This window comes from Orcinus orca, chromosome 5 (assembly GCF_937001465.1).
Source record: "Orcinus orca chromosome 5, mOrcOrc1.1, whole genome shotgun sequence".
NCBI classification, from domain to species: Eukaryota; Metazoa; Chordata; class Mammalia; order Artiodactyla; family Delphinidae; genus Orcinus; species Orcinus orca.
In genome coordinates this window covers 79,473,126-79,489,112 of record NC_064563.1, presented here as the reverse complement: position 1 = coordinate 79,489,112, position 15,987 = coordinate 79,473,126, and the positions used below count along the sequence as shown (strand labels likewise).

At 43.3% G+C, this 15,987-nt stretch overlaps 1 protein-coding gene across 16 annotated transcripts in view; it reads left to right on the top strand.

Moving 5' to 3' along the window:
- KALRN (kalirin RhoGEF kinase) overlaps window positions 1-15,987 on the top strand; it is a 653,035-nt gene that overhangs the window by 352,865 nt on the left and 284,183 nt on the right. For all 16 annotated transcript variants that reach the window (XM_049710431.1, XM_049710430.1, XM_049710429.1 and 13 more), the window contains exon 14: window positions 12,935-13,130. In XM_049710431.1, the coding sequence (XP_049566388.1) occupies window positions 12,935-13,130 (196 nt within the window). The remainder of the gene's footprint in view (window positions 1-12,934; window positions 13,131-15,987) is intronic.

Below are 15,987 nucleotides of genomic sequence, written 5' to 3'. Positions count from 1 at the left end.
GGCCGAGGGCAGTGCCCCGGGAACTGGAAGGACTGCTACGCAGTAGCCTGAGGGGATTATGCATCCTGATATGTTTCTGGAAATCAGCAAATTCACGTTCCACCGTGTTGGATTCCTTCCAGTCCCCCTCACCCAGGCGGCCAAGCAGAGCCCCTCTCCTCGCTGTCTGTCTGGGATTACTCCATTGAGAAGTGTTTTGTTGGCTTGCATTGGACTCCTACTTGGCACTTTGGTTCCTGGCAGACCGTGGAGTTGGCTGTTTGGTGACTGAGGCAGACTAGGATTCTATAGCTTCATGAGTAGGAAGGTGATAAAATTAGGTGGTCTCCTCAGCTGGTAACTGTAGATCAGGGATTAGGTGGACTCCCACAGCAGCCAGGAAGTCAGGAGACACAGGAAGGAAGACCCGAATCCTCAGTTTGCTTTCTGCTTGTTAAGAAAGTAAAGCATATGTGGAGGACATTTGCTGGTTCATTTCATTGACTCCTCACTTCATTCTGGGAAGGTCAGAATCCGCTCTTCTGGTATATTTATGTCCTCTTTGTGATGCCTATTAATACTGTCTGCCCCACATAATATCCACCTTTTATTATCTTCTGCTTTGACACAGTAACTAAAGCCAGGCCAATAGGGTTTCTGGGGTGTGAAGAGTATTCAACACCTATGGCGCTTTGTCCTTTTCAGGGATGGCAAAGGGTTAAATTAAAAGCTATATCTTCTCTTTGCTCCTGGCTGGTGTGTTGTGAAGGAAAACTAATTATCCCTCTACCATTCATTAAAACTTTACTTTGCATTCCAACCATCTCCTCCTAGTTGGGACTTCTGGGGGTCTGGGATTGATCTTCCCAACAATATCTGTGGAAACTTCGGTGGAACGGGTTTGGAAGGAAAATTATTATTTTTTCAAATGTTGTATGCTCCCATATCCCAATGCCAATGTCATTCGCAATCCCACGCAGGACCAGAAAACTGTCCTGGCAACAGAAGCCGTCTTCTTCAATCCTGAGACCAAAAATGTTTATAATGAGAATCAGAGATGTAAAAACAAACAAACAAACAAAAAGCAGTCCTAAAGCAATCCTTCCTCTCCCTGACTCTCTTATGACCTTTCCCTTCTTCACTGCTATTCTGACTTCCTGGAAGCCACTGCAGCTGTTTTGCTTAAAGATGTCATGTTCTGAAAGGTGCTTTCTGGACAGTTTCTGAAACAAAGGAAAAGATAAGTCTTTAAATTTAGATCTCGATTATCCTTCCAACTCATTCCATAGCTTCAAGTAAATTTATTTATATTTCTTATTCATAATTTATCTTGAATCTACACTCAAAGGGACTTCAGGTGGCAGACAGTATTAAAACATGTATTGAAGGAACAATGAAAATGCCAGTGGAAAATTAGAGACGTTGGTATGCAGAAAGGAATGAAAGTGGGGTGACAAAGGTAATAAAGGAAAGAGGGGGCGTGAGTTATTATTCTTTGGTAGTTGGGAGTGAGACTCACCGAAATAAACAGGTAATGTTTGGTTGCAGCAGTGTTGGCTGCAGGCCTTCCCATGGTCTTCACCCACCGAGAGTGAATATATCCATGGGAGAATTATGTTAGCAGGTGTGGGGATTTGACTGTTGTATTCTTGATCTACTCTCCTGTCATTCCAGGCCTACATCAAAAAATGCTTAAGGGGGAGGAAATAACCTGAGGGTTTGGATGTTTAAGCTTTATTTGATGAAATGGCTGTGGTTTTGAGGTCTGGGTTGCTGGTTTATTTCCAGAACGGGTCAGTTAGCTTCACTTTGCCACTTGAACTATACCCCTGACATCAGCCAGGGGCATCACTCCGGTGTGTTTGCCTGCAGTAATTCTGGGAAAATCCATTTCCAATCCAAAGCATATGTAAAAAGATATTCTTTTTTTTTAAAACAATGTTGATTGTAAATCAAATACTTTAAAATTGGATCCTATTTAAATGTTGCAGTAGAAGAGTTTGATATTTAAACTGTAGGATTTGTGTTTCTCAGCCTTTGTTTGTATAAATGTTTCCCCTCCCACCCTGACAACAACTTGGACAGCTTGGTATGCAGCAAACCAGAAGTAGGGAAGTAGTATGAGGGTCTAATAAAATGAGAGAGAGAAACATAATAAACAGACCAAATGAGGGAGTTAAAAATGAGGGTGATAAAAATTTAGTTCTGCACCCAGGTTTTAGAGGGCGTCTTGTTCCCCATTTCGGGTGTGGCCCAAACCTTAGGGAAATGCTGCCTTTCATCTTAGACAGAACTGGAAATCCTGCCAAACCTATGGAAAATTTCTCCTTCAAGTCAGATCGTCAGAAGTTATTTTTGAGGGTGATGAGATTATTTCAAATACCAGCTAGGGTTTCACTGTGAGGATGAAGGGCAAACTTCTAGAGAAGATTCAGAGTGTGAAACTGAGGGTGGTTTCTGTAATGAGAGCCACGCTGGAGCTGATATAAGCCAGGGCAGAGGCTGTCACTGCAGGACCTACAGCTATGGTTTCCTTTCCTAAAGGAAGGCATTTGATGGACATACTCGGAATTCCTAGGGATTACTGAAAACCAGAGCTGACCTGCTCCCCTGACATTTGGGTAATCTAAGTGTGACTCCTTAACCATGTCACTGATGGCTGGCACGGGCTAATTAATTTTAAAATTAAGGTAACACATGAGTTGCGGCACCAGTCTCGTTTTACTTAATTATATGGCTTCCAGAGTATACCTGGGACAGGGTCAGGGGGTACGCCCACTGAGAGTGAAACTTATCCCAGATGTATTAGGCAAATGTTCAGAAACCAGGACTGCAGCTGCATTCCTGACACTCCTTCTTAGACTCCCTGGAGACTAGAGGAAGTGACCCATAGCAGAGCATGATGCTCTTTGAAGTTTTTTCCCTGTAAGTTCAGCCTCCTATGAAAGATAAGTTATAGGAAGCAGTTGTAATGGAAGAGACACTTCACCAAATGCAAATAATGTTTATTTTGTGGTGGTAAGAATATGGATAATTTCTTCTTGTTTTTGAGAACTCCGTGCATTTCACCTTTTCTACAATTAATCAGAAAGAAATAAAAAAATATTTTTAGAAGCAGGGACAGGACAGTGGTCTCCAAACTCTTGAGATTAGACACTCTCTCAATAAAATATTTTTGAACTTGCAACCCCCTATATATGCATCCATATTAATTTATAAATTATATATGTGTTTTACTATCACTAATGATCTCAAAATTCACTGTGCCTTTCGGGTGAAGTTGGACTCTTTCATTAGAAGTTGTATTTCCATATTTCAAATAGTCTTCTTGATAATTTTCCATTATTTTTTGCTTCTGGTTTCTTGACAGACCTGATTAGATTGTCATTGTTTCTTTACCCCATCATGTGGCTGCCAAAGAGTTCAAAGTTCTCTTGTGCTTTCATGTTTAGTATTATCTTCAAACTGTAGTTTCTTTGAGGAACCGTGTTAAGCCACGTCTTTTTGTGAGGGGTAGTTTAGTTAAAACTAGATAATAGAAAAGTCCATTTAACTAGGCACATGAAAACAGCAATACTTTGAAATATGCTGAAAGCAACTGAACAAATGAGCTGGTCCGCCCCTCTGCATTGTGGTCCTTCCACCGTCCCTGAGGTGCCCTGCCCACCACATCACCTGCCATGTGTTCCGAGTGAGACTCTGGTGTCAGTACCCTATGAAAGTCCAGGGAAACGTCATATCTTTTTTTATTGATTTGATCAAATATGTGTGCATATAATATATATGCACATACATATGCTTATTTATATACAGAGAATATTTCTCTCTGTTATCAATGGATAATCTCGGGTATCCCCTGGGGTGAGCATACCCATGTTGGAGAGTACTAGGAATGACACCAAGAAAGATACTCTATACAAGGGACTAAAAAATAGGCCACAGTTATGATCTTTCTTTTAAATTTCTGACTCTATAATTAAAACCAAAGTTTTCTCAATGTACCTGAAAATTAATCTGCATCATTAACCCAGGTAAGGAATGGAATAGCAAACTATAAATCCATGGGGTTCACATTAGGACAAGTTGGGGCCAGGCTGAGGCTGAGGAAAATGGCCTTCAAGGAGGAAAATTCTGCCTAGAGGAGATAAAGCTGATTGTAATTTGCACTGGTGGTCTCAACTCTGCAATTGGTTGTATGCAGAGGCCTTTCACGTTTTATACTTGATAAACATTTAATGAGCACCTACTGTCAATACAATTTGATAAACATTTAGTGAGCACCTACTGTGTACCAAAAATTGTGTTGGGCATTGAGGATAAAACAATCCCTGCCATCAGCGGGCTAGTTGGGGAGAACCATAGAAATAGAACCATCCTGTAATGTGATCATTCTATGACAGAGAGAAGCTTACAGCTTGATGAGAACACTGAGACAGGAATGCTTAGCTTTCTCAGACTGCACTTGGAAGGTTGCCCAATGAGATGACACCTGGAGGACAGGTAAAAGTTGGTGGCTAGGATTTGGCATCTCTGAAGGATGCCATCTAGCCTCTACCAGAATATCTCCAGAGCCCAGAAGCAGGGTTGGGGAGAGGAGGGAGCTCAAGATCTCATTAGTGTGTTGAACCAAGATCTCCACCCTTCTACCCTTTGGTCCTGGTTCTGTTCTCTGAAAAACAGAACAAATCTGCTTCCTTTTATTTGGCAGCCTTAAAAATATTTGAAGATGTTCATCACAGACCTCTTTTCCTTTATCTGAAAAGTGTTGAGATTATGTAAGTTATTTCTGCAGTCCCCTCTGACTCTAAAACTTCCATAACTACTTCTCTTTATTGTCAGCCCTTTTCTGTGGGACATAGCTCCGATGTACTCGCTGCTTTCTGGGCACACATTGTGCCTCTCCTGGTTGCCCCCTGCTGGCTGGACTGTAGTTAGCCACGCTGGCTTGCACACACCCCTTGGGAGCTATGTGTCCAGGACCCTGGCGCTCTCCCAGCACAGCCCAGGAGATAGGGGCCTTTTCTGCCTTGTTGAGGCTTGTGCTCCCTTAAAAGCCCTTGGTTGTCTTTTCAAGATATGTGCTTCCAATACACTGACTTTTTTTTTTTTAACTCAAATGAAAGCTTTTTATGTATTTTTCCTCTCAAATTTTACTCTTTTATTTTATTTTATTTTTTTTAGGCCCAGTTCTTCAGCCTATCAAAATAAATTTAATTTATTATTGCTATCAGTATTTCAACAATTTGAAATATTGACCAGGTCAGGCAGGGCTCTGCAGTGCTTCACTGGAAGTTTTCCTTTGGTGACACAGCCGTCAGCCTGCACAGTCATTCCTTCAAAGCGCCACATCATCTTCTAGTCCAATTTCATAGCCCTTTCCTCCATAGATACAGTGTGAGACTCTGCAAAGCCTTGCTGTTCTCCATGTTTGTAACATGGCTTAAATGCACCAACTTAGTAACTATATCAAGAAAGAAAATGAGATGTTTGAGATCAACTTTTGTGGGTTCCCTTGGGATTCCTACAGCATTTTCTAAATGTACCCCAAGTCATTTGCAAAGGAAATGCAGAATAAATACAATACAGTAAACCAAAATTCTCACAAAATATTTATTTGATAGTTTCTTCTAGACTTTTGTCAAATTGGTTTCAGGATCATTGGGAGTTTCCCCTAACATCTTCCTTTGACAAAAAAAAAAAAAAAGGATTATTTACACAGCTTTAGTATTCCGGCATGTCACTTGTTTTTGGCAAATTATCAAAGATCCCTGATGGAAGCTTTCAGATCATTCTGTAATGGGGTGGGTAAGGGGCTGTGGACCTGAAGTCAGGTGACATTATCAAGGTTCAAATGCTGCTTCTCCTTTCTGGTAAAGATAACAGGGAACTCAGTAGAAGGAAACGATGTAAGCTCCAGCACTGGGTGTTTAGCTTTCACGGGAGAAAACCCATTCTGACACTCAAGCATTGATCAGCTTTAGAATCGAACAATATACATCAGAGGAGCTCTTCAACAGAGGAGAGATTTTTTTGAAAACAGAATAGAGTCCTACAAGTCTCAAACTGATTAAGAGGCAAAGATATGGGTAAAATAAAGACTCAAGATCAGTCATGATTATAAAAGGTCTCAGTTTTAATCATGATGATAATGAAATAAAGAACATGAACTTGGTCATAAAAATTGTGTTCCATTATCCAAATTATCCAATTGGAATAGAAATTAGGTGACCGAACATTGGAACTCATCAGTTACAGTGTTGCAATATGTTCTTACATTTTTTTGCCAAAAATCAACCGAGTGGATATCTTTACTGCTAAGTCCTTCTGCTTTTCCAGAAAACTCTTGCAGTATCCTCAAAAGTTTTCTTATAGCTACATAAAGAAATATTTTAACTCTTTAGACAGGTTATATATATTTCTAAAACAGAGGGAAATTCTATGATATACTTTTAAAATAATCTGTATTAGAATTCACTAATCCTCATCATTTTATAAATTGATTAACAGAAAGAAAACAACACTAGACTAGACAAGAAGAACAAATGACTATGGTAATTTAGTTTATTTTAGTTTCACAGTGGTAATGCATATCAATGTACATACCCATTATAGATAAAATAGCCCTTCCCGTGCAGTGAGACTGTCTCTTTAGCTGCAATATGTCTTTCCCTATCAGCCAGCACTTGTAGGTCAGTGGAGAATATTTAGCTTTCGCTCTTCTCGTTTTAATACAAATAATGACCTTATATTTAGAACAGAAAGATGTTCATTTGCAATTGACAGCTCATGTATTTCAGAGCATCTTACCACAATGAAATGCCTTGGATCCTTCCTCGCCACTGTTAGTTGGCATGGGACTGGACCTTAATGTACATAACATATGCAGTGTTGATACACACGGACACACACACCCTTTGCTGAGAGGCAGTATAGTGCAGTCGTTGAGTATGCAGTATTTTGAGTTAGAGTGCCTGGGTTTGAAACCTGTTTCACCAGCTTTACTAATTGTGTGATTTTTAGACAAGCTACTCATTTGGTTTCCTCATCTGAGAAATAGGTGTGAGAATAATAATTCCCAGTCCCCGTAGGGTTATTAAGGATTTAATGAGTTAACACATAGAACATTTTTAGCAAAGTTCCTAGCACTTAATAAATACTTTAATACATTGTAGTCAGCATTGTTATTGTTAATAAAATACCTAAATAATATATATTGGGTTGGCCAAAAGTTTGTTCGGGTTCTTCCATAAGATGTTATGGAAGAACTCGAACGAATCTTTTGGCCAACCCGATACTAACATGCTGTCCATACATATACATATGTATATGTATTTGCATCCAGATTTTAAGCAAACATTCCATCTTATTCTCCCCCATTGTTTCTCTCTGAATTTGTTACCCAGTCCTGTTAGGTGATCCCTGAGTGTTCACGTAACTGCTGTGAGAGCCGCAGGCATTTGCGCTTGCCATACAGAGAACATGCCCATGCAGAGGGCAGGTTACACTTCTCTTTGCCACAGCGTTTGTCCCAGTGTTCACACCCCAATGCCGGATTGCAGATGTGTCCCCTGTTCATGGCAAAGGCCCCTGGGAAACCAGAGAATTCTAGACAGGTTAACGTGACCTTTATACTGAGTATAAATACTCAGTGTCAATTTTTTTTTAACATCTTTATTGGAGTATAATTGCTTTACAATGGTGTGTTAGTTTCTGTTGTATAACAAAGTGAATCAGCTATATGTATACATACATCCCCATATCTCCTCCCTCTTGTGTCTCCCACCCTCCCTATCCCACCCCTCTAGGTGGTCACAAAGCACCAAATTTTTTCAATTTACCACCTCTTCAACAAAAATATCCTACTGGGGGAAAGCTATGCGGTTTTTTTTTTGAATGGGTAAATTATTCCTGGCATTATATAAGGCCACAAACACAGTTTATTGATCTGTTCGAAGCACATGATTAATTTCAAAGGTTCATGTGAAGTGAAGAAAATGGAGTTATCAGGAGTTTGTGGGGTTTTTTTAGAGAAGAAAACAGGGGAAAGGTTAAACAGGCACTTCTCTGAAGTGAGAAAAATAAAAAGAAATCTATCTCCTGAAGTTAGATCTTGGACCAGCTCCGTTGATATGACACCGTGGTTAAGAGCCCTGGACTTTGTAGTTGAATGCTGAGCTCTGCCACCACCAGCTCTGAGACCATGAGGCAAATGATCTGACTTCTATGTGCCTTCATTTCCTCCTAGAGTTGCTATGAGGATGAAATAAAAGAAAATCAAGTGCTTAACACTGTCTATCCCATAGTAAATGCACAATTCAGGGTAGAATCTTCTTTTAACCACGATCATCATCTTCATCATGATCACCAGCATCTAAAAATGATCAGAAGAAAAGGACTACACAGTGAAATTTCCAACTTTGCAGCTGATAATAAAGAGCTAAGGTGATGGGAATAGACCATAGGAAGTGGGAAGAGAGGGACAGGTGAGTTCTGTTTCAGGCAGGTACACTTGGGGGTGAGTGGAGAAAGCATTCTCTACACATAACTCCTGGGAAGGACCCAGAAAATGGGAGGAGCCAGTGAAGAGGGCTTTCTGAGAACAGAGCCCAAGGCTACTGCTAAACCAAGTCCCTTGGGTCAGTTTTTGACCGCAGAATACTGGGTTCAGTGAATCTCATCTGGTAGGAAAGCTTTTTGAAGTGTCTTCCCATTTCCCACTGCCTCTTATCCTTTCTAAATTCCTGTTCACCTCCTTCTCGGATTTTCCTTGTGGCTGTGGCTCTAGAGTAGATAATTGTTAGAATAGAAACACTGCCAATGTATCTCTCATATCCTCACATGCCAATTAATTCAGAAGAGTGAGGCAGAGAGAGGCCACTGGAGCCCAGAGAGGAGCTGAGTGAGCCAGGAGCCGAGATGGAGCTAATGGAGTGGAAGGAGAAAGCAAAATAGGTGGATTGAAAGCTGAATGCCCTGTGGGTACTTTCTATTCCATCTTTCACTCATTTGGTTCAGGCCCTAGTTTCTGCCTAGTACAAATTCTTCCAGGTTTCTTTTCCAAATGGAGTTAGATCACCAGATCAATCCCCAGACAGGTTTTTCTTTTCATGGCTTTGTCTCTGTATTAGCAAATTAGCCCATGTCCCATGTTATGAGATAAGCCGGAGAAAAACGTCAGGTTTTGGGGGTGTCGTGAAGCTCTTCATGACAGAGGGGTGACTTTGAAGGGCAGTGAGGACTTGAACAGACTGGGAGGAGGGACAAGGATGTCTCAGGGCTGCTGGACCAGAGAAGGTGATTGGAGAGGGCAGAGCTACTTCTCAGGATCAGGGAGTAAACCAGATGCCTGGTTCACATAACAGAAGAGCATGAGATTGGGACCAGAAAGCTAGGTTTGTTCATTAGCTGTAAAGCAAGCTTCAGGTTTGAAAACTAATTTTTTTCTTTAAAAAAAAAAAAAGAGCCCCTGCTATAATGCCAACCTTGTGCCCCAGAAAGAAGGTGGAGAGAGGGAAGCCAATGACAGAATATTCCTTGAGGAAACAGAAAATACTCAGGAAAGAAAATATTTAAACTCCAGCCAACATTCGAAATTCATAAATCAGACTATTTCCAGGCTCTTGGCATCAGTTCTTGGGGATTTGGGAAGAGAGTCAGACATGACTGTGTGTAGACCCAGGGAGCGAGACTTGGAAGGCAGGCTGTTGCATTGCGAAGCTCCTTGAAATTCTCATTCTTCAGGCTTCATGACAGACTTGGGTCCTTCAGCTCAATGGTATTGGGAGGCACGGGTGGAGGAGGGGAAGGCAGGAATATAGAAACACCAGATAGAGAATCCTAGGCATACTTCACATTTGCTTTAGATTCAGATTCCCAAGATACCAGACCTCTGAGCCTCACTGTCCCCAACCAAAGCACCTCACCTTTGCTCTGCCCTAACCAGGACCCTCGACACTTGCCTTTCTGCTCCACAGACTCAGACCTTGGGACCCCTCTGGGATCTTCCTGCAGCAAACAGCTTCTTTATAGACTCAGTTTCATTAAAAAAAACAAAAACTAAAATGTAAAGAAAAGGCAGACTCTTCCTCTCGTGCTTGTTTTCTTATTTTTATTTTCCTTAAGCTTGTAGACAGGGAAATGGACTAAAAATTTTGTTTGGTCTATTTTCCATATATTATCTGATAAATGAGTTATATCCAGCATATATTAAGAACTCTTACAAATCTATAGTCAAAAGATAACCTAGCTTTTGAAAAATGAGCAAAAAACTCAACACTTTCTAAAAGTAGATACCAACGGTCAATAAGCATATGAAACTGTCTCACCACCATGAGTCACCAGGGAAATACAAGCTCAAACCATAATAAGATACCACTTCACACCCACTAGCTTGGCTAAAATTAAATAGACTGATCATACGAAATGATGGTGAGCATCTAGAACTTTCACAGGGAATGCGAAATTCCTCTTGGGAATGTTAAACGTACACTTACCCTATGACCCTACAACTGCACTCCTAAGTGACCCTCAAGAGAAATGAAAACCAGTGTCCACAGTAAGACTTGTGCAAGAACTTTCACATCCGCCTTATTCATAATAGCCAAACACTGAAAACAACCCAGGGGTTCACCAGCTAGAGGATAGATATACAAATCACGGAATCTCTATACCGTGGAACTCAGCAGTAGCAAGGAATGAACTGATACAATACAGATAAATCTTAAATACAGTGTGTTGAACACAGAAGCTAGACATGAAAGAGTCCATACTGTATGATTTCATTTGTATGGAATCTAAGAATCTGTGAGGATAGAAATCAGAAAATGGCACCTGAAGTGGGGCAGGGGCAGGAACTGACTGGAAAGGATGACTCCCTAGGGTGATGGAAAGGTCCTATATTTTGTTTTTGGTGATGGCTACACCAGTAACTAAACTTGTCAAAACTCATAGAACTGAATGCTTAAAATTTATGTATCTTATTATATGTAAATTGTACTTCAATTTTTTTAAATGCAGGAAGGAAAAACGTAGCTATAGGCCTAGTCTACAAAGGCCTATTCATTCTATAAATTATCTCTTATAAATTATCTTATTTTTCTCAGTTTAACTCCTTTCTCTAGTTAGAGAATGAAGTGCTTTTCAAAGATGGGATATAGGGACTTCCCTGGCTGTCCAGTGGTTAAGACCTCGCCTTCCAATGCAGGGGGTGTGGGTTCGATCCCTGGTCGGGGAGCTAAGATCCCACATGCCTCGCGGCCAAAAAACCAAAACATAAAACAGAAGCAATAATGTAACAAATTCAATAAAGACTTTAAAAATGGTCCACATCAAAAAAAAAATCTAAAAAAAAAAAAAAAGACAGGATATAACAAAAACCTGTTTGCCTACCAACCTGCTGGTTCCCGGATCCCCAAGGGCTCCCCACAATAAGTAGATACTAGGTTTTCGGGCTGAGCTCAGTGGATCCCTTAGTTGAGGTGGCAGCATGAGGTGAGAACCCATGACACTGAAGGTAATATTTTTACAGTTCCCCATTTCTGCTTCAAAGAGAGAAAGTGTACTTTCAGTGGAGGAAAGTCTTACTGTTAGACAAAGAGTGGAATCCTGTGCCCGGGATGGCAGCCCCTCACAAGGGACTGCTTGCCTTTCCCATCCCAGCCTTTATGGCCCCAGCACAGCATGGAACATCACCATCTCTCAGCTGCATCTTTCCTTCTCTTTGTCCCCTGATGCTCCTGGACAGCAGTGTTTGGTAATTGGGAAGGTTATGCCACATGTCAGCTGGGATGAGACCCAGCATGATGAAATCACTAAGCTGGGCTCTGGGCCGTGTGTTTAGGCTGCCTGGGCCATACTGCAACTGTGTGATCTGGGGTGAGGCTTCCATTGCCTCTTCCCAGAAAAGAGGGTGACAGCACCTGTGCCATTGCCGTCACAGGGCTACCACAGGGCTAGCATGCAATAACAGACCTGAAAACCATTTTAGAAAAGGTTTTATTTGATTCACGTATCAGGTGGAAATTATCCAATTCAATACTTCTGAGTTCTTACTATGTGGATGACAGCAACGATTGTAAAGGAAGAATAGGATTCAGTCTCCATTTGCAGGCACATATTTGCGAGTAAACGAGGGCACATCACGGGAGTGAAGGTGCAGAGCAATAACCAATTAGCAAAGTCATACTAGGGCAAGGTTTTCCTTCACTACATGTTCAGTCTTCATTAGACTCATTCATGCCTCAATAGAGTTTAACCTGCTTGGATTTCTAGAGGTAAGTTATACATTTATACCTCGTTTTGTTACCACTTCCTGGTATCAGCCATTGTAGCAGAGAGAATACTGTACAACAGAACATGGGAACCAGATCAGGGCCCCTGGGTTTGGGGTCTAACCAATTGTGTAACCTCGGGCCATTTACCGGGATTCTCCAGCCCCCTGTTTCTGGTTCTTGAAAAGAGTTAGACTCAGTACTTAATTTCTGAGGCCCTCTCCAATACTGAGATCTTTACAACAACGGCTGTGGTATGGTGGACAAAGTCTTTGCAGTCAGGAGAAGAACTGAGTATTGTCCTCAGGTCGTGCCCCTCATGAGCAGGGTGAACTCTGGGCAAAGCATTCCATCTGTGTGAGTGAGCGTCAGCTTCTCTTCTGTGAGATGGACCTGGGATGTCCACCCTGCCTGCCTCTCCAGGTTACTGTGGGAGTAGGATGAGATGAAGCGTGAAAACCTTTCTAAACCATAATCCATCATGTAAGTGTTTGCTGCTGCTGTAGACATTGAAACACAGGGAGAACACTTTTAAAGGCATGCGTACGTGGGTGCATGGCACCACTGCTTAAATGTAGTCTAGGAGTCAAAAAAGAGATGCAAAGTAGAGACAGATGTGAAGCTTGGGTTAGTTAATAAGGCTCTTGTGGACCAGTGAGCCTGCACTGATGGTGGTTCCCTCACAGGTGACGGCAGAGCTAGATGCCTGGAATGAGGACTTGCTTCGGCAGATGAATGACTTCAACACGGAGGATCTGACGCTGGCGGAGCAGCGGCTGCAGCGCCACACAGAGCGGAAGCTAGCCATGAACAACATGACCTTCGAGGTCATCCAGCAGGGCCAGGATCTGCACCAATACATCATGGAGGTCCAGGCCTCAGGTAGGCGACCTGTCCCGTGCTCCTGCTTCTGGTGGGGAGATGATGAAGACAAGGACAGCAGCTTGACTCCAACAAGCCCTTCCGCTCCACTCACTCATTCTCTTCCCACAGGTACAAGGAACAGAGGTTTTTGACCCTATGTTAATGAAAAAGAAACGGAAGCATGAGAGCTGAAATTGTTTGTCTGAGGTTGCCCAGTTAGGCTATGATAAAAATAGGAATAGGGCCAGGTTCTCCTGGTGCTGTGGGGAGAAGGGGAAAAACCAATGATGGAAATTAGCACAGATCCAAAAACATGGTGGTCTGGAGAAATAAACCAGGTGGGCTGCAAATGCTGTCAGGCATCCTTGAGAATTGTATTCAGATGTACGTACGGATGCTGCTGTCCCACCCCTGTGCCCTGCACACACTCTCCTGCCCTGTCCTCCACCGCCAGAGCCGGCTCCTCATTCCAGTCCAGGCCTCTCTGTCCTCATTTTTCTTAAAACTGTCTGTGCTTGAGTGTAAGAAGTACTGATAAAGTTTATGGCGAGGTCATATAAATTTTATAACTTCTCAAAAAACACATGGCCAAGTTACCCAGGCTTGACTTCTTTTCCTGCTCAGGATTTATTCACTGTTTTTTTTTTTGTTTTTTTTTTTTTGTGGTACGCAGGCCTCTCACTGCTGTGGCCTCTCCCATTGCGGAGCACAGGCCCGCACGCGCAGGCTCAGCGGCCATGGCTCACGGGCCCAGCCGCTCTGCGGCATGCGGGATCCTCCCGGACCGGGGCACGAACCCGTGTCCCCTGCATCGGCAGGCGGACTCCCAACCACTGCGCCACCAGGGAAGCCCTATTCACTGTTTATCCAACAAGTCCACAAACACTTAATGTTACACCTGCCACTTTCTAGAACAGCCTTTGATGTTAGAACCGGAGAGAGCCATAGCTGTCCCCTCGTCCAACTAGTCCAGAAAGAGGAAGTCACTGATCTGGACTCACACCAGTGAAGTGCCGGAACCCAGGTCTCCACACTGCCACCCACCCGGGTCCTCCAGGAAGAAGCAGATAGGGCCTCAAGCCATCAACTCTTTAAAACATGGTCTGTCCATGTCCCTGCTGATTGTGAAGGATGTTTAAATCATGAGATTGTCAGGCAGGCTTGACTTTAGGGTACTGTGTGTCTCTTAATGACCTGATAGAGGACATAGCAGCATTCAAAGGAACTTCACTTCTAACCAGAGGAGAGACAATCTAGTAAATTCTATCTACTTTGGTCAGTATAATCTTTCCTTGAATTTTCATTTGTTGTGAACAGGCTGCAACTGCCTATGAGAGCCAGGCCTGTTTACAGGGTGCAGCCCACGCTCCACACAGCTCCAAGAAGCCCCTTCATTCACATCATAGTCTATCTGGGGACTATTTTTAAAATGACGATGCCCAGATGCTGTGATCTAACACCCCTGAATGGGACTTGGGCATCGGCAAAAGCTCCTCAGGTGATACCACTGGGCAGCCAGGGCTGAGAACCACTGCTTTTCATCTTGATGGTTAAATCACAGCAGCTGATATCTATGACGTGCCCCAGGACAACGACTTCCAAATGTGGTCCCAGCTCAGCAGCGTCCGCATTACCCGAGAACTTGTTAGAAATGCAAGTTCAAGGGCCCATCCCGAGAACCTGCCACGTCAGAATCTCTTGGGGGTGAGGCCCAACAATCTGTTTCAGTAAGCCCTCTAGGTGATTCTGATGCACTAATGTAGGACCACTGATCAGGACCTACTCTAAGTGTGGGCCCTGAACCAGCAGCTGGCAGCATCACTCTAGAGCTGATTAGAAAGGCAGAATCCCAGACTTGCGAATCTGAATCTGCATTTTAACAAAATCTTCAGGTAAGTCATGTGCATGTTAAAGTTTGAGAAGCAGGGTTCTTGGCCACAGCTGTACCTTTTCAAGGCCTTATTAGGGAAGGGGCAAACTGTGACTGAGAACCTTGTCTGGACTCAGGGTTTCACCCTACAACTTGTCCTCACGATGCTCGCCATAGACCGCTCTCCAACTAAGATGCGGAACCATGAGAGAACGCAGACATAGTACCTAGAAGAGAGGCTGTGCAGAGAAACTCTGCAGGGATGCTCATCCCCCATCCCTTCATCCCTCAGTATGGACGTGTCTGGCAGGTGGAGCGCCTCATCTGCCTGAAAACCTGTGGCACATAGGAGCAGGATGCTGGCGTGACCTTGGGCAAGTGCACCTCTGTCCAAGAGCCAGGTATCCTTGGTAACGGAAAGACTGCCGGGAGCTGGCAGTCCCTGAAGACTGGCTGTGCTTGGCAGCCACCTTAACCATGAGGGCTGAGTGGGTGAAAACACCCCAAGCAGATGGGCTGCCCACCCCCACATATCCTGTTCTCGGAATGAGCTTTGTCCAAAGAGCCTGACTGGCCTCTTCAGTCTCTGCTGGGACTGGCTGTTCCCCTGCTGGGACTGGCTGTTCCCCTGCTGGGAACAGGGGGAACAGCTGGCTGTTCAGTCTGGCATAGCCCATGAGGCCTCAAGGCTCTCAGGGAAGCTCTCTCTGTCTGCTGCCGTGTGCCTGTCCTGCAGAGGAGGCGTCAACCTCATCTCTGGCTTGGAGGAAGGGAGGGCAGCAACACGCCAGAGCCGGGGTCCAGGGGTGGAGGTTGGAGGTGGACCGAGAGTGGGCCTTACCGAGGACCTAGGTGGCCAAGGAAGGCAGTACTTCAGAGACACAGGACTGAGGCAATAAATGGGTTGGGCACCTACCTTGTCTGTCTAATGAACTATATTTGAACTAGAGGTAGAATAAACTGTTGTCTCAGAAAAAGGACAATTAGCAAAATTAAGAATTTGGT